Genomic DNA, 25,800 nt, shown 5'->3' on the forward strand with positions numbered 1-25,800 from the left:
GTTCCTACAATTGTATAATTCTGTTAAGTCAAATACAGATCAAACCACTTAGAGGTCTCACAATGGACTAGTTCTGAGAAGGGAGAGTTATATGTCACCAAGGTAATCAAGAAAAACTTAAACTTCTTGAAACAAAAGACCAAAGCAATATGCAATGGTTATCACTCTTATATTAACATCAAGTCTCTTCCTGTCCTAGTATCCTATTCTCAATATCCACTTAATCAGCACATTTTGAGTCCCAGATGTGGCATATAAATTATCTGGTCCCTAGATACCTTGGACAATAGGCCATATTCTCACTACAGCTCTAAAGGGGGCTCTGCTGCTTTGGTTCCCAAACCTCAAGATTTCTAGATAATTATTACTTAAAATACTTTAATAAAACCATTTAAATTTGGTTCTCCATTGTAAACAGAATCAACCATTCTGGAGAGCAATTTGAAATTATGCCTAAAGGGCTCTCAAACTATGTATACCCTTTGATCCAGCAGTGCTTTTACCGGGTCTGTTTCCCAAAGAGATCATAAAGAAGGAAAAGGGACCCACATGCGCAAAAATATTTGTAGCAGCCCTTTTTGTAGTGGCTGGAAACTGGAAACTAAGTGATTGTCCATCAGTTGAAGAATGGCTGAATAAGTTATGCCATATGAATAGTATGGAATATTATCGTTCTATAAGAAATGATCCATAGAATGATTTCAGAGGGGCCTGGAAAGACTTACATGAGCTGATATTCAATGAAATGAGCAAAACCAGGAGATTATTATACATGGCAACAGCAAGATTATATGATGATCAATTCTGATAGACATGGCTCTCTTCAACAGTGAGATGATTCAGGCCAGTTCCAATGGTCTTGTGATGGAGAGAGCCAGAGAGGACTGTGGGAACTAAGTATGGATCACAACATATTATTTTTATTCTTTTTGTTTGCTTGCATTTTGTTTTTTTCTAATTGTTTTTCCTTTTTGATCCGATTTTTCTTGTACAACATGATCTTTGCAGAAATATGTACAGAAGAATTGCATATGTTTAACATGTATTAGATTACTTGCCCTCTAGAGGAGAGAAGAGGAAGGAGGGAAACAATTTGGAATACAAGGTTTTACAAGGGTGAATGTTGAAAATTATCCATGCATATGCTTTGAAAACAAAAAGCTTTAATAAATAAATAATAAAATTGGCTCTCCAATTTTGAAAATTCAGAAAACTTCTGTTTATATCATTTGCTGTTTCTATCTTTACCTAAAACTTGTATCTGATATATATTTTTTTTAAAAATCATTACAAACTATTTCTTAGTCAGCACCAGGTAGTTTGATAATTACTGTCTTGTAATATAGTTTAAGATTTGATACTGCTAAACCTTCTTCCTTTACATTTTTATTAGTTTCTTTGCCATTCTTTTTGTTCTTCATTTCTATTATATTGGCCCTGACTGTCCATAAATAATTTATATTTCTCTTATTATGTAAATCTGATAAAAATTACTGGGCTTGTTTTGGCAAATGTACTTTCAGGTATTTTACACTGTCTAGAGTTATTTAAAATGAGGCAACTTTTACTATCTCTTCTTGGAGTGTTTTGTGATATTCAGAATACTGGTGGGAATGTGCATTCTTGTTTCACACTTGATCTGACTAGGAAGATTATCCCCATTATAAATAACGCTTGCAAGATAATTGTACAATATGTATACATATATTGGATTTAACAAACAACAACAAGAGGTGAAAACACTATGTTGTGATCCATATTTCAGTCCCCATAATGCTTTCTCGAGTTGCAGATGGCTCTCTCTTTCGTTGCAAAACCATTGGAACTAGCTGAATCATCCCAGTGTTGAAAAGAGCCAAGTTCATAACAATTGATCATCACATAATTTTGTTGTTGCTATGTACAATGTTCTCTTGGTTCTGCTAATTTTACTTAGCACATTTCACGTAAGTCTCTCCAGGCCTCTCTGAAATCATCCTGCTGATTATTTGTTATGGAACAATAATATTCCATTACATTCATATACCGTAACTTATTTAACCATTCCCCAACTGATGGGTATCCACTCAATTTCCAGTCCCTTGCCACTAGGGCTGCTACAAACATTTTTGTACATATGGGAATCTTTTTTTATGATCTCTTTGGGAAACATACCCAATAGACACACTGCTGGATCAAAGGGTACATACAGATTGATAGCTCTTTGGGCAGAGTTCCAAATTGCTTTCCAGAATGGTTGGATCCACCAACCATGCATTAGTGTCTCAGTTTTTTCACAACCCCTCCAACATTTATCATTTATCTCAAATTAAAATTATTAGACAACTACTTTAAAAATGGGGAAATTTCACTTTATTATCATTACAATTTATGTGCAACTTCCTTAATCCTTAATCAAGAAATCCTAAATCCAATTGTGAGAGCTTATTATTAAAACACACTCAAAGCCTGAATTTCCACAATAGATACATTTTGAAAGTCAGTCATATGTATCTAGATGTACATAGTTCTTAAAGAAAACAGTTCATGTTACTTTTCTCAAAGTTTACTATTCCATCTAATTAGAATACTTTCACATTATATCTTTGTCTTAGTACTTTTTCTAATCATTTCCCTTCAAGAGAATATCATCCCTACGTTATGATTTAACCACAAATATAGGTTAAATTGTAAGATGTTCTGCATCTGAAAACAGGATAGTGGGGACTGAATGTGGATCACAACATAGTATTTTCACCTTTTTGTTGTTTGCTTGCTTTTTTGTTTTCTTTCTCATTTTTCCCTTTTTGATCTGATTTTTCTTGTGTAGTATGATAAATGTGAGAATATGTATAGAAAAATTGCACATAGATTGGCTTATTTGCTACCTAAGAGAAGGGGTAGGGAGAAGGGAGAAACATTTGGAACACAAGGTTTTGCAAAAGTGAATGTTGAAAACTATCTTTGCATATATTTTGAAAATACAAAGCTATTATTTAATTTTTAAATTTGTAAGATGTTAATATTTACATAAGTCAGAAATGTTTCTGTATCAATCTGTTATTTAATAGATTTTGTGTTATACATACAAAACTTATTATAGAAATTTGCTATAAAAGGAAAAGGAAGAACATAGCAATAACAATGTCATATGTCATGAGGAGGAAAAAGTCCCTAAGCTCTGATTTTAAAAATATAACAAATTTGACAGTCAATTGTGTAGTCATAGAATGTCAAAAGCAAGGATCAATATTAAGCAGGTGGGAATTTTTCTTTTCAGAAAGGAAATGGCATAATGGGGAAATAAAGTCAGGAAGATCCTACTTAGGTGATACAAAAGTTGTTCCTAAAACTTTCCCCAGGCACAGACATCCATCTTTAGCAGTTGTGAGACTACAGCACATGCCATTTTCTACTATTGACTTCATGACAATTCAGACAACTATCTCTGCAATCAAAGTTCAAAACAACAGTAAATTATGGCCTCAGGAATTTTTACCTTCAATAGCAAAATTTCATAACTATAACTTAGGGCTTGAATATCTTTGTTTCCCTAACCATTTCATTAATCCTTTACTTATAAATTAAAATTATCCGTATTCAGAGGCTTCAGACATACGATAAATACCTAATAGTTGACTCACTATTAATATGTTGAAGCTATATCTTTAAAACACTTTAGATGCTTTTCATGACTACCAACAATTTCAAGTGAAATTTTACTATTATGATTGTCAACCAGACTGCAACTGGCCTCTACCTTGTGAGTGGCCAGAGCACAAAGCAGGCCAGAAACAGGAGAGTCAGGACACAAACAGAAATTTAATTAGTTCTGGAGTTAGGAAAATGATGTTTGCAAAAAGAAGTGCCCTCCACCCTCACTCATCTTTTAAGAAGGAGGGCTTAACATGCTAGACCAAAGGTGAGTCTTATATCTCACAAGTGGGCCAGATTAGGACACAGTAATTTTTAGGTCTTGAGTTACTGTTCCTACAGGCCCTGTGGGAGCAGTATTGTCTCAAGTATTAGGGATCATAGTCACCTTGCAGAGCCCAGAACCAGAGTTCTGTAACAGGAGCAGGAACTCAATACCTGTCAGTGACAAGGAGCAGGGATTGTGAACGTGTGATGGATGGCCCTGGGAAATAAGGGGAGCTAAATTCCTCAGTGAACACCTAGTTCTGGTCCAAGCAATTCACTTTGCTAGAAAGTAATCCTGAGTGCAAAGGCTTATCATTATGCCAAGTTCAAGACATAGTCTGCTTGCTGTATCTTAGCTCTGAGAAACAGGGTAGCTTCAAAATATTTTGACATAGTAAATATTAACAATTTTGTAACTAAATATACCTGATTAAATATTTAACTTTTTTTTTTCTTTTTGCTGAGTCAATTGGGGTCAAGTGATTTGCCTAGGATAGACAATTTTCAATAGCATTTTTTCCTAAACACATGTAAAGATAGTTCTCAGTATTCATTTTTGTAAGACTTTGTTTCAAATTTTTCTCTTTCCTTCCCTTATCTTTCCCTTCCCCAAGACAACAAACAATCTGATATAAGTTAAATATATACAATTCTAACAATTTTAAGTATCCAATTTTTTTTATCACATCCTTTTAAAATCCCAGTTTATAATCCAACAGCATCCAGTTTAAAAGAAAAGTTTTAACAGTATTTCTAGTTTACAATGGTCTCTCAAATTTCACAGTATAAAACAATTTAGAAATAAAATAATAATACAAATGATATTTGTTTGCAATTTGACATCATCTGAAATTTCATTTTAATACATGATATTGTATTAAAAATGAAACAAGACTTCAGATGACAACAATAGCATTTCCAAATTATCATATATAAAGATCATTAATTTGAATACCTTTGAATCTCAAAACCACTTTAGATATCAAGAATGGAATAATTACATTCAATTAAAAAAATAATAACATAATATCAGCATGTCAGTCACTGTGTTAGGCACTTTACAATCACTATATTATTATTTTTCATATGTTTAATTAAATTTATAATTATAATTTTTTGACAGTACATATGCATGGGTAATTTTTTTACATGATTCCTTGTACTTACTTTTCCGAATTTTCCCTTCCCTCCCTCCACCCCCTCCCCTAGATGACAGGCAATCCCATACATGTTAAATGAATCACTATATTATTTTGATCTCACAACCACCTTGGGAAGTGGGTACCATAATTATTCTTCTCTTTACAGATCAGAAAAATGGGCTTTACAGAGATAACTTGTGCAAGATTACACAGCTAATAAGTTTCTACAACCAGAGCAGAAAAGAGTGGACTCACCAAGGGCAGAGACTGGCTGACTCCCCCTATCTTATACTGCTATGCCAGGCACTGACAGGGGCACTCAGCCTCCCAGGCAGCATCTGGGCAGGATCTGCTGATGCTGGGTCTTCCCTAGGACATGTGGCAGACAGTGCTAACTATAACCTGGAAGTTGGTGCCAGGATCTTCCCATTGGTAAAAGTTCCTGGTGGCAAGACAACCACTTGTTGGTTGCTCCAACTATGGAGCCTTATCCTACGCCTCTCCTGACAGCTGCAGCTTTGGGGCCAGGAGGGATGTGCTGCACCTGGGTGATACTCACAGGCTTGCCTAGGGGGGGGCAGGAAGTTGCGAGATGCCTAAAGGCACAGGGAAGTTGGGTTCATGGCCAAGAGGTCCTGCCCCACCTCTTACTCCTTGCTGGGGCTCCACCAAGTGGACTGGCAGTGAACTGCACAGTTAGAAGAGCAGAACATAATTCAAGTTGTCCTATATTTTCCCAGCATTTTTCAATACTTTTATTTGGAAATTTTGATTTGGGATAAGAGGATTTAGAGAGAAAGAGGGTCTCTGACCTGGGGGAGTGATCAGGGATGTCTGGTCTCAACCATTGGTAAAGGTTTACAAGAAGTTGCTTTAAGGTGCAAATCATTTATCTAATTTTTTTTTTCCTTAACTCTGGGATTACTTCCAAAATAGCTGGTTTTCTTCATCGCCTTGGAATAATGAAGCTATCCATTTTAATCTTCAGGGGGGAAATTATCTAAATGCCATTTTACTTTTTAAAAACTTTATATAATTTAATCTTTAATTTTTCCTTAAAACAAATTCTAAAGAATAGAATCCCAAAACTTACTAAGTTATTTCAGAAGGGAGTGAGTTTCCTAGAATTACCCCAAAGTCTTAAAAGTTCTCTTCTGCAATCTTGAAATGATTAATTTCCAAACCCCCTGCTTTACCAAAAAAATTTTTTTAGCCGTTCCTCAATTTTATCTGACTATTGCTATAATTCCAACTTGGGTCAGTATTGAAATCACAGGGGAAAAAAATGTATTACAGGTTTTCTGTTTCTTTCTCTTTTCTTATAATATGGTTAAATTTTGGTAAAATCATGCTTACTGGGACTTTTACTTCAAGTATGAAAGTCTGGCTCCAGCGTTAAAAGTTTTTCTGGCTGTATTTTATATCTTTCGGGGTAACATGTCCATAACACAAACATGAGAAAGACATTTGCCATTTTACAAAGACACTTTACACAGACATAATGACAAAACAGATTAAACACAACCGATTCGGCAGTGAGACACAAGTTTCAAGATCCGTAGTTAGGCCCGAGTTGCAATTTTACAGAGGGATGTGGAGAGGGAACCAGGATAGGAGCCTAGGAGGGGCCTTAAGAGTTTTCCGCACAAAGAATACTGAGTTCCACCAGACCTGGCACAGAAACCTGGAGCAGGAACAAGGGGAAAAGACTCAGCAGATGGAGGTGGGCGGTGTTGGTCAGACTCCAGAGAGATAAATGCCCAGTGACACCTGGTCGGTTCCCATTGGTGCTGGAGAATTCAATGGCCTGTTCCGTGTCCATTCCCACTTCTGACACCAATTAATGTCAACCAGACCAGGAACGGCCTCTAACCTGTGGGTAGTCAGGGCCAGGCCAAGCAGTGCAGATACAGGAGATTCGGGGCACATGCGCAGAAGCCCCATTTCTGGTGGGAGGCCCAGGGCGGCGGAGGGAGATACTTACTATATACCTCTGGCTACATAGTGGCCTGTGGCCCAGACAGCGAGAGGTTACAGTAACAGAGAGACAAGTTTGATTTACAGCCTGGAGCATGGATACGCTTGTCCAGGTTCAGAGTCAGGTGCTTCTGTGAAAGTTTGGGTGGGAGCATCCGGAGAATGAGCTCAAAGGATTGTTGTTGGGCCAAACTCGGTGCTTGCTGGGCCTTAGCGTGTGCCGGACTCGGATAGCACCAGCCACATTCTCTGTTCTAAGTTCGGACGTTCCCTGTTCTAAGCTCCCTCCTAATTCTGATCTCCCTTCTCCGACCCGAGCCCCCCCCCCCCAGCTCTGCTGTTCTCTATTCTGTTACCTTCTTTCCTCATCACCAGTTCTGAAACCTAGATCTCAGTCTCACTTCTACCGCAGCTCTGAGCTTCTCTGCCCCGCGTTCTAAGCTCCCTTTCAGCTCTCCCATTCTCTGGTCCAAGGGAAAGTTCCAGACGCCTCTGATTCCAAACCTGAGCTCTAGTTTCCTTATGGGTTGAGTCCTCCGTTCTGAGACGCTGATGATTCTAAGCTCCAGGAAACAGGCTCGAATGTTTGAGAATCTGAGTCTAAGCTGGAAAAAACCCATTCCCCGTCTACCTGGAAACTCTTCCCCTTCCTGTGCCCCCTCCCCCCTGAGCAAAGCTGGAGCCCAGGAGATTCTGAACTCGATTCCGACAGGCTTCTGGATGCAAAGAAGCCGGCGCACAGACCTCCCCGCCCCCCTCTGTCGCTGCTTCCTCTCTCTAGAAAGTGATTGGCCCTGGGGTAGGGAGTAACTAAGCAACAGCATGGGGGGGTGAAGGAGGGAACGGAGAATGTGACAGCTTCCTCCTTCCTCCCCTCCATCGCTACACTATTAATATACACCCTGGATTCCGCATCCCGTGCTAGGCCCTGAGGACAGTAATTGGAGCCCAAAGGCTTTCTCACCCCCCCCCCCCGCCCAGATCGTGGAGGAGGAGTCTAAAAATGAGAAAAGGACCTTGTATATTCACGGCCCAGCTGGGGGGGAGGGGGTGCTTGACCGGAGGAAGATCTGCCGGGATGGTCTCAGCCTTCCCACCATGTCTCAGACAATTAGACACAGTTCCCTTCCTCAAGCCAAGTGGACCCGGATAGTTCGGGCCCTCGGCCCGGCCGAAGAACAGCGACATTCAAAGCGCCGCCCGCGGACAGCCGGAGATCCACCGCCCAGTCGGGAGGAGCGGGGAGGGGGGAAGGGGGAAGGGATGATTCCCCCGGGAAGAGCTGCTAGGGAAAAGGGGGAACCCCACTCCGATAACGGGAGCTGGGTTACCATGGAAACCAGGCCTGGGGATGCACAGTCCTCCCAAGCTTTAAGAAGCCCAGTTCAGGAGGCAGGGGAGGCCCTCCCCCTCAAGCCTCTATGCCTATGGCGCCGCCTGGGAACTAGTCTCGGAACGTCTCCCTACCGAACCCTGCCTCCGGAGCCTCAGTTTCCGAGTCTTGAGGAGCTCGCGGGGGTCCAGGTCCCCGCCTCTCCGGGCGGGCTTCAGAAGCGGGGCCGGGCCCTGACGACTCCTCGAGGCTCCTCCCCTTCCCCTTCTCCCCCCTCCCCTCTCCCTCTTCTCCCCGCCCCCCTCCCGCTCCCCGGACCCCTTTAGGCCCCGCCTCACCTCCGGCCCTCCTGACCCTACGGAGACCGGAAGCTACGGGACGGGACGGGGCGGGGTGGGGGCGGGGCGGGGAGGGACCGGGAGGGGCCGGGAGGCAGCATGGAGGAGGCGGCTCGCTCCGGACCCACCGGCTGCTGCTTGTGCCGCCGCCGCTGCCGCCGCTGCCGGCCCTAAGCCCGCGGGGGGGGGGTCCCCAGGCGGCCGTGAGTGCAGGTGGGAGCGGCCTGGGGGGTGACGCTGGGGGCCCAGGAGGGGGTGTTCCCGGAGGGGTCCTCCTGAGGGCGGGGGCCCGGAGCTGGTGGGTTCGGGAAAGGTCCGCACGGGAGCTGGAGTTCCCGGAGGGGTCCATTGCGGGGGCGGGGACCTGGAACTGGGAGGAGGTAAGGCGGGGTCAGGGGCGGGGGCGGGGCGTTCCAAGAGGGGGTCCATTGCGGGGGCGGGGCCCGGAACTCAGAGAGGGTACAGGAGGGGTCAGGGGCGGGGGCGGGGCCCGGAGCCAGGGTGTTCCAGCCCACACCGCTGCATCTCCCTTCCCCCCCACCCCCCTCCCGGGTTGTCCAGCCTAGGGGGGCTCTCGCTGAGTCCCTCACGGTCACCCCCGACGTTGCCAGGTGCGATGCCAGGGACCCCCAGGAGGCCCCATTGAGGAGCCTTGGCCCCGCTCTGGGCATGGACGAGTGGAAACCCGGACCCCCGGGGAAGCCCTTTGGGGCCAGGAAGAAGCGGGGCTGGTACCTGGCCTGGAAGTACCGACTGACCAATCAGCGCCTCGTGCGGCGCGTCTGCCAGGTGGGGCCTCCTTGTCTCCCCCTCCCCAAAGAGCCCCTCAGCTAGCCCCTCTCCCAGAAGCCATCTGGGGCCCCAGAACCCCCCCCCAGCCTGTCTCTCTCATCCCCTGGCCCTCACGCCCCCAGGGTCTGGTCTGGGAGCCCCTCACGGCCCCATCTTTCCTGAGCTTCCCCAGCCCTCCTGGTGGGAGTAAGTAGCCCCTGGGTTCAGCCTGGGGGGGGGGGGACAGAGAAGGAGCAGTCTCAGGCCCTTGCCCTCCCCTAAGATCCTAATGTGGGAGAGGGGGGGCAGAGGAGAAGGTGGGGGTGGGTCCTGAGAGCCTGGCGAAGGAACCCCAGGTTCTCCATAAAAAACGCATAAACCTCATCGCTGCCGCTGCCAGTGGGCTGATTCTGGGGGGCGCTGCTGTCCCTAGGGCTGGGTGGGCAGGCTGGGGGGAATCCCCCTGGAATCCTCGAGCCCCCATCCTGCCTGGAAGTGGAGAAGGCTGCCCCAGGACCTCCCTCTGTCTGCTCTGCCCCAACCGTCCCCCCTCTCCTGCAGGCAGGGGGCCGTGCTGTTTCTGCTGGTGACCGTCCTCGTCAACATCAAGCTGATCCTGGACACGCGTGGAGGAGTCCTGGAGGATGGGGAGGACCTGGAGTCCGAGCAGGACTATGGTTTGAGAGGCTGGCTTGGGGGAGGGGGAGGAGGCCTTTGAGAGGAGGGATGACCTGACCCTCCGTCTCCTTGTCTCCTAGAGGAGACCCTGCAGCACCAGGAGCCCCCAAGGCGTGGTGCAGCAGGCCCCCGCAGGGTGCTGGACGTTGAGGTCTACTCCAGCCGGAGCAAAGTATACGTGGCCGTGGATGGCACTACGGTAAGTGGGTGCACCTTCCTGTGCCCTGTCCCCTCCAAGTGCTCAAGTTGCTTCCCCCAGAAGTCCCCTGGCCGCCCGGGAGGGACTTTGTCCAGTTAAATAGATAAACCTGGCAGCAGATATCTAGGTGAGGAGCCCAGGAGGGCAGATCCTGAGGGATGGGGCCACAAGACCCCAGCTTCTCTATAGAAACCAGTCAAACAGCATTACAGCAGCTGTGGACGGGAAGGGGAGCACAGCAGGGGTTAGAGACTTCTGTCTGTCCAGGCAGGGCCCTGGGGCCACCAGGATCTGGCAGATCTTCCCAGAGGGCTAGGCAGGAAGGAATGGCCGGGGGCTCGTTCCTGCAGCACCTGCAAAGAGGTAGGGGGCAGCCCTGGAGAGGCTAAGAGCAGGGCAGGACAGCCGGAGGTCAGATTGACTGTCAGGGAACCCCCAGCAAGCCCCTTCCCCTCTGACAACCTCTGGTTTTTCCTTTGAAAAAAGGGAAAGATGAATAAGTATATTTAACAAGGAGATACCATGCTGGAGCCAGGGACTCAGACAGAAGGGAGAAGGAAGTGTGTTCCAAGAATAGAAAGCGGCCTGGCAGAAATCCAGGGATGGGAGTAGAATATCATGTCCAGGTGGCGGCCAAGAGGCCCTTTTGGCTGGACGTTGAATGTGTCAGAGGGCAGTGATGGAGATGTTTGCAAAGGTGTTTGGGAGCCAGAGGGACTTCAGTGTCAGGAGTGTGAATTTCATCCTGTAAGCAGTAGGGAGCCATAGAACCTTCTTGAGCAGGGGAATGAAGTGGTCAGGCAATCTCCAATAGGAAAATTGTTTTGGTGGCTAGGAGAGGTTGGATTAAGGAGTCTGTTGGCCAGTAAACATTGATTAAGCGCCATCTGTGTGCCAGACACTTGAGAGAAGAGAGTAGAAGCAGACCAATTAGGAAAAGATTGAAATAGTCCAGTTAATGAGAAGGGCATGTGAAATCAGAAGAGAGGAGATACATAGAAGGGGACTTCACACCTACATTGGCCAAACTGAGCAATTGATTGACATTTCTCTTACCAAGTCTGGCTGTCTCTGAGGGTGAGAACCCTTGAGAGGGAAAATGGGGGGAGCCACCCACTTAGACAAAGCTAACCAAGCTTTGGAAAAGCGGAAGTTCCTTGTCCCTAGTTCTCCAGCTCTGCAAGGGAGGGAAGAAGGAGGGCAGGCTCTGGTCACAGCCCTGGGCCGTGCTCTTTCCCAGCAGTTGGACAGCCTCTTGTGGCTCCATTTGCATGTTTGTGCAGTCTGGAGTCTGTGTCCATGTGCGTCTTCTGGTGCCCCTGCACCTTGTTTGCTGTTTCTTACTTTACAGGGCAATAATATGCCCTTTACACCTAGGGACCCTTAATCCTAAAGGGGAACAGAGTCGGATTGCTAGCCGTGTGACCTGGACGAGTCAGGCTCCCCGCTGGTAAAACAGAGCAGCTTCTCTTCCTTCTCCTGTGTGACTTGGCTCTGTCTCCTTTGTCCTGTCATGTCGCTGGCTCCAGGGACAGCTTAGTCCCCTTTCCCTGTGTAGGGGAAGCAGGATGGGTCGGCTCCCCAATGGGCCCTAAGCTCGCCCAGGATCACCCGGCAGCAGGAGCAGGAGCAGTGATGCTTGGGGTCCTAGTCAGCATGGCATTCAAACGTGTTTGCAGATGCCTTGGGGGAAGCCCCCACCCCGACCCCTCCATATCTCAAGGACCAATGGCAGATAAGGTGGCGCAGAGGCAGGAGAGCTCGATTCAGAGCCTGACCCTGAGGCCCCCGCTAGCTATGGGCCCTCAGGCGAGTGGTTCAGTCTTCTTAGCCTCGGTTTCCCCATTTGTAAAATGAGGGGGCAGACCGGATGACCTCAGAGTTTCTTGGGCTGCAGCCCACTGTCTGCCTGATCTATCTCACTGGTTTCCTCCTCCTCCCCCAGGTCCTGGAGGATGAGGCACGGGAGCAGGGACGGGGCATCCACGTCATTGTTCTCAACCAGGCCACGGTGAGAGCCGGGTCCTGCTGGGGGTTGGGGAGCCCCTGAACCGGGTCCAGAGTCTCACTTGGCTCTTCCACTCTTCAATGTCCCAGGGTCACGTGATGGCAAAGCGGGTGTTTGACACATACTCCCCACATGAAGACGAGGCCATGGTTCTCTTCCTCAACATGGTGGCCCCCGGCCGCGTGATCATCTGTACCGTCAAGGTCAGTGCGCTCACCCTGCACTTGGTCCTGAGCCGGCCTCCGGGCACCCTGGTCCTTTGTTGTTGGGGGGGTTAGGGAAGGAGCCAGGATGTGATTGACTGAGAGAGCTCCTGCGTGACCCACTCTGACCCATAGGATGAGGGCTCCTTCCACCTCAAGGATACAGCCAAGGCCCTCCTTCGGAGCCTGGGCAGCCAAGCAGGGCCGGTGCTGGGCTGGAGGGACACCTGGGCCTTTGTCGGCCGGAAAGGAGGTAAAGCAACAACTCCCACCAGGGCTGCAGAGAGGCACTGAGATTGCCCAGGACAGGGTAAGGGGCTGGGGGCTGGCAGGCCTGCCAGGAAGGAAGGCCTCCTCTTAGCCTCTGCCCACACTCCTTGCCCCTACCAGGTGCCGTCCTTGGGGAGAAACACTCCAAATCACCCACTTTGTCTTCCTGGGGGGAGCCCATCCTGCTGAAGACGGATGTCCCACTGAGCTCGGCTGAAGGTGGGACCTGGGAGGGGCGGCTGGGCCTGGGACCCCCGGGGGTGTTGGGACTAGACTCCAGGATGTTCTGGTTAGAGAGTTAGTTACTGCTGCTGGCCTGAGGGAGAGGAAGGGGAGGTGGGAGGGCCAGGCCAAATCCCTTCCTTCCCCCCAGAGGCAGAGTGTCACTGGGCAGACACCGAACTGAACCGCCGTCGGAAACGTTTCTGCAGCAAAGTGGAGGGTTATGGGAGTGTGTGCAGCTGTGGGGACCCCACCCCCATTGAATTCAACCCTGACCCGGTGAGTGAGCAGAGAGCTTGGGGTCTGGGGGCTGGGCTGAGCCTTGGAGCAGGAGCAAGTTTTGAGGGAGGGTCTCAGGAGGGGACGTCTGAGCCAAATCGGGGCTGTGTGTAGTGGTGGGGAGGAGGGTTGATAGGTGATTGGGAACAAGTCAAGACCACCAAGGCTGAACAGAGAAACAGGTGCCGGGCACTGGTATTATAGACACGAGCGTGGGTCTGGATGCTCCTGCTGTGAACCTCTCCTCCAACACGCAGATCTCACCCCTTAGCTCCCCTGTCTACACCTGCCAAGATAGGCCCTTCCTGTCCAGATCTCCCCTAAGCCTGCCGGGGTCACGGGGGCCCTCCTTGGTTTCTCAAGGCTTGTGGACACTGCCGGGGGAGCACCTGTCATCTCTTCCATGTTGCTGAGGAGAACTGAGTCTAGAGAGGGAGCCTAAGAAAAGGGACGAAGTCATGGGAGTGTGGGAATCATGCTCATGCCCATCTTACAGAAATGGAAACTGAGAGCTGCAAGGGACCACACATGGAGGCCAGAGGCAGGGTTTGAAACCAGCCCCTGGCCCCAGGGCCCCTGGAGCCTCTTCGGCAGATTAATAAATTAGATATTAGGGTCTCCCCTCCCCTCCCAAGCACCCCAGATCTGACGCGGAGTTCCTGTGAGACTCCCTCAGGCCTTTGGGAAGGAGAGGCCTCCAGGGAGCTGAATTCCGTTTTTCCTTTCCTCAGCTTCCCAACAACAAGGTTGCTGACGTGCCTGTTGCAGTCATTGCAGGGAACCGGCCCAACTACCTATACAGGTGAGCCCTTGCTAGGGACATGGACCCATCCATCCCTACCCGCTATAGGTGGGCCCAGAGTGGGAATCCTGGCTTATACAGATGAATCCTGGGAAGGGAAACAGACACTCACCTGTGCAGGTGAGCCAGGGGCAGGAAACTCATCTTGGACAGATGAGTTTGGGGGAAGAGAGGGCCCAAAGCCTCAGGTAGGGAGGTGGGCCCATCTGCCTGTTCAGAGGAGAACAGGGCGAGGGGGATCGTCCGCCTCTTTGCACAGGGGCTACCTGGGGAGGGCTCAGATGATGCAGAAATGTGAGGGTGGAGCTTGATTCTGCTTCCCGTGGTTCCCCTAGGATGCTACGATCCCTCCTTTCTGCTCAGGGAGTGAACCCCCACATGATCACAGTCTTCATCGATGGCTACTATGAGGTAGGCCATAGGGCTGGAGGTGGAGCCTATGGAGCAACCCCCTGCACCCTGACCTCGTGTGACCCTGGACAAGACCTCGTGGGCAGAATAGAATAGCTTCTCTTTCAGGACTGACTGGCTACGTCACTGGCACCAAGGAGAGCCCGATCCCCTTTCCTTATTTTGTAGAAGGATGCTTAGAATCCCAGCTTCCAGACTCAGGCTCCCCATCTGTAAAATGGACATTTGCACTATCCTCCTCTTCTGGTGGAATAGTGGAAAGTATTGGGTGGCCTGGAGTTCAAGAGGGACAGGGGCCGGCCTGGACCTGCAGAGGGCAGGCATCCCCAAGGAGAGGCACTCGGAACATCAATCCTGGCCATGTGGAAACAGCCCCGCCCTCGGAGCTTGCAGTTGGGGCAGGAGAGATAGCCAGGGACACATGGGAGAGGCCAGGTTGTCTCGGAGGGAAGCACTAGCTGCTGGGACGGGAAGGAAGAGTGTGAAGGATGCTGGGGATCCAGAGGGGGAGAGCCGAGAAGGGCGTGCATTCCAGGCGGGGCACTGCCAAGGCAAAGGCCCCGAGGAGGGAGATAGGGGCCCCCCCCCAGGAGCAGCCTGCAAGGTGGGGGAGGGAGCAATGAGGGTCAGGCCCAGGAAAGGCCTTGAACGTGAGACCAGGGGTTTTTTTGGATCCCAAGGTGGGGGGAGGACGACATGACCTCAGTATGAGGAAGACTTCGGGACAGCTGGGAGGAGGCTTGGAGGCAGGCAGACCCCAGCAGCTGGTGCATAATCCAGGCGGGAGATGATAGGCAGCTGCAAATGTTCCGGCTGCATGGGGGAGGGGGTCAGGACACGCTGGGGAGGCAGAAGAGAAGGGATTTGGAAGCTGATTGGACATAGAGAAAGAGGAGGGGGAGGCGTCACAGATGGCCCCGAGATTCAGGCTTCAGGAGAAGAGAGATGTTGGCAAGAGGGGAAGAGTTGGAGTTCGCCCCACATTTACCTTATTGGAAGCCTCATCACCCAGTTGAGCCATGGGGAGCCTCTGGTCCACTAAGACCCCCCACATCCATTTCAAAACAAAGGCCATCCATAGCTTTCCTTTCTTGCACTCACAAAGTTTTTTGAATCCAAGTCCAAGACTTGACATTATCTGCAGTGAATTTCACCTGGCTGCGTTCCGGGTCGCCCTCTGGGTCGAGGGGCTCCTGTCTTTGTGGCGTCACGACCCCTGGGGTGTCATGGCCTCCGGACCACTCAGGCCCATGTTGTTAAATGCATAAGATAAAATACAGAACCTTCGAAGGGAATCTGATTCTGTCGGAATGCAGCCGTCCCAGCCTGGTTTTTAAAGCCCACGAGCACCCAGGTTCAGGACCCCTACTTTAGCCGGATGCTGGCTGACGTCCGGGGGGGCCTCCCCTGCCTCAGCCTGGGTCAGCCGCGAGTCTGAGGAGCAGGTCAGGCTTCCTTGGGCTCTGATTGTTGAGGTGCAGAGACCCCCCAGCTGGCGCAGAGCGACCCCTCGGAGAGCTCAGCCAGTTCTGCCGGAAGCTCTGATCGTGCTTGTGGAGCCGGGAGCTGCCTGCGTTTCTTGTGCACAGGAGTGACCCGATCCAAGTCTGCCTTAGGAAGATTATTTTGGCTGCTGGGGGAGATTAGTGGGGGGGGGGGGCTTAATTAGGAAGCTTTTGCCACCATCTAGAGGAGAGGTCATGAGGAGAGGCCTTGGGGAGGCTGTAGGGCAGGAAGCTCCAATGGAATATAGGAATCGTGGAGCTTAAATGAGCAGGATCTGGCATTGTGAGACCCCGAGAAAGGCGTGAGGGAGAGCGCCCCCCCAGAGGTGCAGGGCATCGGGGGCGGCTCTTGCCCTTTGGAGAGCCCTGTGGGGGGCTGTCAGTGCTTTGGAAAGGTCTTGGCCTGTGAGTCAGGTGGGGAGGGTGGGTAGCGAGGACTGATGCCTGTGACCCCCCCAGGAGCCCATGGATGTGGTTGCCCTGTTTGGTCTGAAGGGGATCCAGCACACGCCCATCAGCATCAAGAATGCCCGAGTGTCCCAGGTACCCTGTAAGGGAGGGCGGGGGCGGGGGAGAGCAAGGAGACCGGGCAGGATGGGGTAGGGCACGGGGAGACCAGGCTCCCACTCAGCCCCTTCTCCCCTTCCTCTTCCCCCAGCACTACAAGGCCAGCCTCACCGCCGTCTTCAACCTCTACCCTGTGAGTGTGGGCAGCTGCCCGTGGGGAGCTGGGGCTAGTGGGCCCTGTTGCCTGGAGGGTGGGGGAGGGGAGTCCCATTGCATCTCCCATCCTGTCCACAGGAGGCAAAGTTTGCTGTGATCCTTGAAGAAGACTTGGACATCGCTGTTGATTTCTTCAGGTAGGGGCCTGGGGGCCTCTGGACATGGCTGGGGGGCTGGCCTGGGCAGGGGGGGGCTGGTTCCTGAGGTCCCAGAGCTGCAGGACTGGGCCAGGGCAGGAGGAAATCTGGAACCGTGGCCTGGCCTTTGCTCCAGAGCTGAGCAAGCTGGGAGGGTAGGGACGGAAGGGAGGAGGGGGCCCACTCTCCATTCTCTCATCTCTCTATCCGCTGGCGGTGGGCTGGGCCGCACGGGGCCCAGTTCTGCTGGAGCCCAGGGCCTCCGGCTAAGGGCACCCCATGTGGGGGAAGGGGCTAGACCAAAGACAGGGGAGGACAGAGACTCCTTCCCTCTCTCCCCTTCAGCTTCCTCAGTCAGTCCATCCACCTCCTGGAGGAAGATGAGTCCATCTACTGTATCTCGGCCTGGAATGATCAGGTGGGACCCGGGCTGAGGAGGGCTTTGCGGTGTTGGGGGGGGGAGCTCCGGGGAGAGGCTCGGTGTCCGAGTGGGGGGGTGGGTGGCAGTGCCCAGCACCTGCCCTGACCGATGATCTGGCCCGGCCCCCAGGGCTACGAGCACACGGCTGAAGACCCGGCTCTGCTCTATCGAGTAGAGACCATGCCCGGCCTGGGCTGGGTGCTCAGGAAGTCTTTGTACAAGGATGAACTGGAGCCGCGTTGGCCCACGCCGGAGAAGGTGAGCTCCCTGCCCCGGAAACCCAGCCTCTGCCCCGTTCCTCGAGTGCTTCTTGGACCCTGTGGCTGCCCGGCCCCTTCACCGCCACTCAGGCGCCTCCACGCCCCTGCCTTGGTCGTTTCCCTGCTGCCTCAGTTTCTCCACCACCATGGGCAGGGACGGGCGAGTGCTACCAAGGGGCAAGGGTGACTCATGACCCGGTGCCCCCTCGCCAGCTCTGGGACTGGGACATGTGGATGCGGATGCCCGAGCAGCGCCGAGGCCGCGAATGTATCATCCCCGATGTTTCCCGCTCCTACCACTTCGGCATCGTGGGTCTCAACATGAACGGCTATTTCCATGTGAGTGAGTGAAACGCCGGCTCATTTCCCCCACAGCCCCAGGGGGACGGGCTTCAGTGCGCCCACCGTGCTGGGCACCAGGCGACGGATGTGAGATAAATCATGGGGGGCAGGCCGTGCCGATAGGGCTCGTTTCAGAGAACATGGGCAGTGGGGGAAGCCTCCGGGAAGGAGGGGTCCCGAGCCGAGCCCCAAAGGAGCCTGAGCATGCTGAGATGAGGAGGGCGCCCCCAGCCTGGGACAGGGCGGGGAGGAGGCCGGGATGCCCCACGCAGCGGGGGTATGGCAGGAGCCGGGCTGCAAGGGCATCTGACCGCTGGTGGGGGCAGGGACTCAGGCCGGAGACAGGGAGAGTTGGCGGAGATTTGAGAGGAAGGATGGGCCTGAGCACTGGCCAGGGATGGGGGAAGGGAACAGAGCTACAGAGCGCCCCAAGGCCACGAGGGGGACGGATGGGGAGGCAAGTTGGGAGACGGGGTGGGAGGGGTGAGGGAGGGTGGGCGCCACTTCCAGCACGCGGCTGCCACCTCCCAGGGCCTGGCAAGCATGGGGCTGCGGGACTGAGCAGGAGGAAAGATTGGGCTGGTCTCCATTTGCCATGTTTGTTCTCCTTCCCAATCTAAAGAGTATTAGAGGAAAGCATAATAAGGCTGAGTAATCAGTCTGTCCACAAGCTTTTATTTATTTGTTTGTTTGTTTTTGCTCAGGCAATTGGGGTTAAGTGACTTGCCCAGGGTCACACAGGTAGGAAGTGTTAAGTGTCTGAGACCAGATTTGAACTCGGGTCCTCCTGAATTCAGGGCTGAGGCTCTGTCCACTGCATCACAGCTGCCCCTTCCATAAGCTTTTATTAAGCACCCGCTTTTTTGCTGGCACTGTGCTATAAACTGAAGCTACAAAAAGATGAAAAAGACAGCTTCTGTCCCCAAAACGCTTATAATCTAAGGGGGGGAGGGGGAAGATATGCAGAGATAGTAAGCTATATGCAGGGTAAATAAATAAACAGAAGGCATTGGATGTAGAGGGGGTGGGCAAAGCTTCCCGAAGATGCTGGGATTTCAGGTGGGGCTTAAAGGAAGCGGGGGAGCTCAGGGGTCAGAATAGCAACATGGGGGGAACATCAAAACAGTGGGATCTCGTTCAAAACCCAGCCAGGAGCCAGGATCATGGAGGGGAGGGTTCCTGCTGCAGGCTCAGATGTAAGAAAACTAGAAAGGGAGGAAGAGGTGACCAGGGCTTCGCAGGCCAGACTGAGCCCTCAGTATTGATCCTGCCGGCGATAGGGAGCCACCGGAGCTTCTGGAGTAAGGTGGTGACATGACCCAGGCTGCTCTTTAGAAAAATACTGTTAATGAATGGTTTGGAATGGGAGGACACCCCCCCCCCCCAGCAGCTAGTGCAGTGGTCCAGGCATGAGAGGGAAAGGTGTCAGGGTCAGAGGAGAGCAGAGGGCGGATTCCAGGGATGCAACAGTTGGGGCGGGGGGGGGGGGGGGGGGGGGGGGGAGGGGAAAGGGCAAGGGGGAGAGATGGGGGAGAGAGTGAGGAGTCCAGATTAGCTCTAGATTGTGAGCCTGAGGGCCTGGGAGGACGCCAGTGCCTTCCAGGCTAGAAAGAATGGAGTTGGGGCAGTTTCGGGGGAAAGATCAGTTTTGAACATAATTGAGTTTAACAGCACCGGGTTTGAGGTATCTGAAAGGTCGTTGTAGATGTGAGAATGGAGATCAGCAGAGCCCGGGTCAGGAAAAGCAGATGGAGAATCAGCGCCGATCATTAAATCCGTGGGAGCCGATCGCATCCCCCAGGGAGGTGGTAGAGCGGGAGGAGAGAAAGGGGGTCCGGGACAGAGGGACCCCCAATGCTCTGGATCGGATCCTGCAAAGGGGACAGAGAAGCAGCGGGCAGAGAGGGAGGAGAACCCCGAGACGAGGTATCCTGAAAGCCTAGAGAGAATGAGAGCAGGAGAGTGACCAGCGGTGTCAGAGGTCAAGGAGGAGGGAGCCGGGCTGCGGGGCTTGGCAGCTCTGAGGTCCGGAGAGAGCGGCTCCAGCGAAGGACGATCTGAGTTAGTGATACAATGAGGAGCGAGACCGAGAGAGGAGGTACCCTCAGTGGACGCCCCTGGGGGGAGTTTGCCCACAAAGGGCCACGGGGACCCTGGACAGTAGTCAGCAGGGAGCAGAGGGAGTCATGGGCCCTATTGTGGACAGTGGGCAAGCAGCCAGGAGTTCCTTCCGTCCTCAGGGTCCCCGTCCTAGCCAGGCCGCCTTCTCTGGGCTTTTCCTGGCGCTCGCTTCGCTCAAGAGGCCCCTTTTGGTGGTTCCTGGCTCGTCCTCAGCCTTTTTTCTTCTCCAGTTTTAGTGATCCCTTTTGTTTTTCAGCCACCAGTCCCTCCCTCCCCCCCCCCCACCCCCGATCTGTGAGTCTGTCCCCACAATGAGCCTTTTTGTGATAGAGACAAGCCGAGTCCCTCATCTTAGTCACGTTCTGTCCTCCTGGTCCTCCCGCCCACGAGTGTCCCCCCCGCCTGTCCCCGAGCACCCTTCTCAGGAGAGGGCCTCAGTTTCCCATTTGTCCTCCGTGTCTGTGAGTGCTCCTTTCTTGCAGAATCATCCCTCCTCTTTCTTCTCTGGCTAATTTTAGGGTGGGAGGTCTTACACAATCTTTGTTTGTCTGGACTTGTTTTAAATCATCTCCCTCAAAATCTCAGGCGCTTGCAGGCTCTGCCAGGCTTTCCCCTCGTGCTCCCTTGTTTCTTTTTTTTGGCCCCGAGTGGGTCCAGAGCAGAAACTCGCTCCCACGTTTCTTCCATCTTTTAGAAGACTCAGAACCAGCTGCATTTGTGCCGAGACACTCAGAAACGTGGGGTTACCCCTGGCTTCCTCCCAGGGTTTGCCAGACCTCCTTTTCCCTAGAGCCAGGTTTGGCAGAGCTCTTGGGGCCCTTACTCTCCTAACAAAATGGCTCCTAGCATGGGGGGCACAACCCCAAAGTAGAGGGCCAGCCGTGGCTTAGACCCCCAACAACAGCGTGGTGGTTAGCAGCAGCTGCTTATGCAACAGCAGGTGCCAGGGCATTCGTCATCCGGCGAGGCTGTTGAGGGCAGGGGCTGGCAGGGGTTCCTGCTTCCTGCCCATGGGCAGTGGGACCGGGATGCCAGCCACAGGCTGAGCTCGAGTCGCAGCATCCGGTCAGGGCTGTGGTGGACACCCTTCACGGGGGTCCTTTCAAACAGCAGCTGTTCTGAGCAGCTTGGCCGCTTGGCCTGCCTGCTGGGGTTGGGGACGTGGGGGGCCTCGGCAGTTACTACCGGTCGGACTAGGAACAACCTCCCCACTTCCTCCTCCGTAGCTGCCGCCGCCGCCCCCAAGTCACAGGATTGACCGTGGCAGTGGCTGTGTAGGCTGAGCCCTTCCTCATTTGGGGACCAGAGGGGCTTAGGGGGCTGAGTGCTTCATTGTCCCCTCCTGGGAAGAGATGAGTAATGTTCACTCTGGTGGGCAAAGCCAGTCCTGCTGCTGCCCCTCAGCCCCCTGCCCCGCTCTGAACCCTGCAGACCTCGGGGCCTCAACCCTCACCCTGCTGCAGCATTTCAAGGGCTACCAGAGCTTGCTTTTTTTCTTAAATTAAAGCAAGTTTTATCATTGTCTAGTTTTTAAAAAAAAATATGGGGGAACAGCTAGGTGGCGCAGTGGATAGAGCACCAGCCCTGAATTCAGGAGGACCGGAGTTTAAATCTGGTCTCAGACACTTAACACGTCCTAGCTGTGTGACCCTGGGCAGGTCACTTAACCCCAGCCTCAGAAATAAATAAACAAATTAAACAAACAAATAGATAAATAAATAAATAAAATACGGCCCCAAGATTTCTTCAGTATTCCTACTTTCCTGTTTCTCCCCCGGAGCCATCCCATATAACAGTATTTTCAAGAAAAGGGAAAAGCCAGAAAAACTGATTAACATTTTGATTATGAAGTTTTTAGTGTGTGAAGGTGCCATGTACTGCCTTTTTATTCCCATTCAGTTTTCTCCAAAGTGTGTAATATCTATATTTTCTAAAAATTCCTTTTTTCATCTCCTTAATCTCTCTTTTATTGTGTGGTTGGATTTATTTAGTTTTGAGAGGGGAGAGTTGAGGTTCCCCACCAGTAGAATTTTGCCGTGCATTTTCTCCTGTAACTCGGGGAACGTTTAAGAACAGGGGCGCTCTGCCATTTGCTGCGCTTGGGTTTCATCTCGATATCGCTTCATCGTCTGTGGCGACTTTTAGGAAGATGTGAAACCGCTTCATAGGTTTAAGAGTCTTTAAAAGTGGGCGGCGTGCAGGGGCCGCCTCCCTCAGCGGACAGGCGCCGAGACGAGCGTGTGAGGGGTATTGTGGGTATTGTTTCTCTTGGCCCCGCTGGCTTCCATCAGCACCAGGCGGTGTGAGCTTTTCCCTCAGTCTGTCTTTGTCCCGCCGGTCTCTTCTTGGAGCCCAGTAAAGTCACTTCCTTTCCCGGACCGTGTCACCGGGTCATCTGTTCTCCCTGCGTCTGCACCTTCCTGTCGTGTCTTTCCCAGCCAAAGGTGAATTCCTTGAGCGTAGGGACTGTCCCTTTTGGTTTTGTGTTCCTAGTTCTCCCCCCACCCCTTTACCTTTGACCATCTCTTGGCTGGGACGGGTCTCCTTTTACGGGTCTTTGTGAGCCCCTCTGTGCTTTAAGCGGGCTCCAAAGCCCCGACTCCCATTCTGGGGATGTTCTGCTGGCCCTGCGGGCAGTGCACTCCAGTGAGGGGCAGCACTGAGGGTTTCGTTCCTGCAGGTTCCTTCATTTGGCACCATGTGACTCAGGAGTGAATCTCCCAGGCCCAAAGGGCCTCCCCTCCCCACCTGTCGCTTCCCCCTCTTCCCTTCCTGGCCACTCTTCTAGTTCATCCAAAAGCCCTTTCTTGGAGTACCAGTGGCTTCCCCCAGAGCTGGTCTAGTCCCTCCTCCCCCTGGGAAGAGCCGCCAGCTTCATTTATGGCAGGCCCCAGGTGCTCCCTGGGTCGTGGTTTCCCAACCTCTGGCCTCCTGACGTGGGCTGGCCTTCCTCCTCTGCTTCTACACGATCCCCTTGTTTGTTTGCTTTTTGAAGCGCTCCTCCTGTTCCACCAGGGAAAACTTCCTTTTTCAGTTCCCTGAGTAACCCCAGTTCAGTAACCCCAAGAGTAGAGGTTTGTCTGGGATCCCCACTGTGACTTGCCACTCAGAAGCCTGTGCCCTTCCTGAGGATCCCGTGCCCTCTCTACCTGCCCCCTGAGCCAGCCCTCTGAGCAGCTCTGGACCAGCTCTGCCTCCCCCCAAGGAGAGCTCCGAGCCAGGGGCTGGCCGGCTTTCCCAGCTGCTTTTAGTGGCAGTTAGTGGAGCCAAGTGCAAATCCGGGGATTCTTCCGTCACCCCAAAACAGCTCCTTTGTGGGGAGGGAGAAAAGTTGCATGGGAATATCAACCGGGGACAGTTCATCCAGCCCCGACCTTTGTCCTACAGGAGGCCTACTTTAAGAAGCACAAATTCAATACCGTCCCTGGCGTCCAGCTCCGCAATGTGGACAGGTAGGGGCTGGGATGTGGCGGGAGTGGGGTGCACCCCTACAGGATGGGGACTGCCTTTCTCCTACTCCCAGGTGCCCCCTGACCGTGATATCCCTTTCCCTCCAGTCTAAAGAAGGACGCTTACGAGGTCGAGGTCCTTCGGCTTCTCAGGTACGAGCCCTGTGGGCTGGGGGGGGCGCTAGGAGGGGCCGGGGGGCAGGACTTAGCCCTGATCTTCGCTCTGCCCGCAGTGAGGCTGAAGTCCTGGACCACAGCAAGGATCCCTGTGAGGACTCGTTTGTGCCGGACACCGAGGGTCACACGTACGTGGCCTTCATCCGCATGGAGCAGGACAATGACTTCGCCACATGGACCCAGCTTGCCAAGGTGCCCTCTCGCCTCCCTGCCCATGCCCTGCTCCCCATTTAGGAGCCCCGTCTGTCCCCTGGACCCCCTCCTTGCCAGAACCTGTTCCCTGGGACGGAGCAGCCCCCAGGCTGAGGAAGAAGTCAGGGCCCCAGAGGTGACTGTGCCGCGGGCCTTGTCTCCCCAGTGCCTGCACATCTGGGACCTGGATGTCCGCGGCAACCACCAGGGCCTGTGGAGACTCTTCTGGAAGAAGAATCACTTGCTGGTTGTCGGCGTCCCGGCCTCCCCGTACTCGTGAGTGGCTCAGTCCCTGGGCCCAAGGGGGCTCGTGGCTTGGGCGGGCCAAGGGCGGCAGGAGGCTGCCCGAGAGGGGAGGAGTCCCTCTCCCTGGCTCCAGGCCGGGTCCCCCTCGTGGGGAACATGGTAGGGGGATTGTTGTGCACGTGTGGGTGGGGCAGAGGCCTCCCTCAGTCCTGCCCCTCTCCTGTCTCCCCCAAGGGTAAAGAAGCCACCATCAGTGACCCCCATCTTCCTGGAGCCTCCAGCCAAGGAGGAAGGTGGGGGGCCTGGAGGAGCCATGGAGCAGACGTGAGGGGCTGCCTGCCAGACTGGGCCTTGTGGAAGCCTCTCCTGCCCGGAACCCATCTGCTGAGCCCAAGAATGTCTCCCAAGCCCCCGGAGGGGGAAGTGAGGAGCTGCCAACCCCTGCAGGGGGCGGGGCGGGGGTGTTATTTATTTCTTCCTGGGGTTCTCCCAGGAGGAGGCTCCAGGGGGCTGACATGGGACCGAGAAGGTTCCTTCCACAGCGGTGCCCTCTCACCTGGGCCATGGGAGCCAGGGCCAGGCCTTATGGGAGGCGTGGGTGTGCAGAGTCTAACTTATTTATTGAATGTCCCAGGACATACCCTCCTGGCCTCTCTCCCTTCCTCAGGTGAGGCTTTTGGGGAAACTGAGGCAGCAGGAGGCCCTTCCTGCCCACCGAGGGGGGCCCTGAGAGAGCGGCGTCCGGGAGGTGGCTGCCCACTGCTGAGGGCGGAGAGGTTTTTGGCTCTTGGCCCTTACTCAGGAACTGACTTCCCTGGACAGACCCGCAGAGCCCAGGGCAGCGCTGCTTCTACTCTGAGGCCGCAAGCCTGCTGTCCAGTGGCTACACTGACCATTGATTGATTAAAAAAAAGAGAAAAAGCACCAGCGCCTGTGGATGTGTGCATCTGCCCGGCTCCGAGGGCAAGGGGGGGAAGGGGGACAGCCAGATGGCCGGGACTTCCCACTGAGAAAGGACTTGCCTAAAGGGCCATCATCTGTGACCAGAGGCCACTCCTTTACAAGGGAGGAAACTGAGTCACAGAGAGGCAGAGAGCCACTATTGTGGAGTCAGGGCTTCTGCCCAGGGCCCAAGGGCGGCTCTAGCCACTGACCTCCAGCGGAACTGTTCCCTCCATCCTGCCAGAGGGGCCTGGGCTCAGCATCCCGAAGACCTTTCACTGAGGACACAGCCTACACATCTCGGGGACTGCAGACCCCATTGCCCGTTTCCCAGCACCCCCGCCTTATGGCATGCTCTGAGCCCACCTGCCTGTTCCCCAAGGAAGGCCCCAGGGTGAATCAGGCCTCCGGCCCCTCATCGTCCCAGCCTCAGCCTTGGATCCCTACCCCTCCCCACTCCACTCCTGCACGGATAGGTGAGCAAAGGCCGAGAAACCCAACGGTTCTGTCTTAGTCAGCTAAAAACACCGCACACAGAACCTTAACTGGGCCTCCTGCTGCTCGGCAATCCCTCTCCGGGGTCTGTCTCCACGTGCCGCCCCCACGGGCTCCCTGGCTGTGGGAAAGGAGCAGCACCGGAACCTGCCCCGTCACCCACTCCTGCGGGGGCTGCTGGGGGCTCGGTCTGTCGCCTTCTCCTCCAATAAACCGCAGGCCTCTGGGATCAAACGTGAGACCCGCTGCTCGGGCCC

General features: G+C 52.9%; 1 protein-coding gene across 6 annotated transcripts; it reads left to right on the plus strand.

Annotated features, from left to right (window-relative positions):
- Nucleotides 1-8,740: 8,740 nt before the first annotated feature.
- POMGNT1 (protein O-linked mannose N-acetylglucosaminyltransferase 1 (beta 1,2-)) lies at nt 8,741-25,027 on the plus strand. Of its 6 annotated transcripts, none has more exons than XM_074266059.1 (22): nt 8,741-8,893; nt 9,302-9,479; nt 10,023-10,138; nt 10,220-10,338; nt 12,284-12,349; nt 12,436-12,549; nt 12,685-12,802; nt 12,940-13,038; nt 13,193-13,320; nt 14,052-14,122; nt 14,458-14,533; nt 16,498-16,581; nt 16,697-16,738; nt 16,840-16,898; nt 17,244-17,316; nt 17,449-17,577; nt 17,793-17,918; nt 23,430-23,494; nt 23,600-23,644; nt 23,725-23,860; nt 24,027-24,136; nt 24,341-25,027. In XM_074266059.1, exons 6-22 carry the CDS (start codon nt 12,445-12,447, stop codon nt 24,432-24,434), a joined length of 1,560 nt encoding a protein of 519 aa, XP_074122160.1. In that variant the 5' UTR covers nt 8,741-8,893; nt 9,302-9,479; nt 10,023-10,138; nt 10,220-10,338; nt 12,284-12,349; nt 12,436-12,444; the 3' UTR covers nt 24,435-25,027. The 6 variants fall into 6 exon arrangements, with proteins under 6 accessions (XP_074122160.1, XP_074122161.1, XP_074122157.1 ...); XM_074266060.1 differs by having other exon boundaries at nt 8,752-9,070; XM_074266056.1 differs by having other exon boundaries at nt 8,754-8,893; nt 10,027-10,138.
- The last annotated feature ends 773 nt before the right edge of the window (nt 25,028-25,800 follow it).

Source organism: Sminthopsis crassicaudata, chromosome 4 (genome assembly GCF_048593235.1).
Source record: "Sminthopsis crassicaudata isolate SCR6 chromosome 4, ASM4859323v1, whole genome shotgun sequence".
Taxonomy (NCBI): Eukaryota; Metazoa; Chordata; class Mammalia; order Dasyuromorphia; family Dasyuridae; genus Sminthopsis; species Sminthopsis crassicaudata.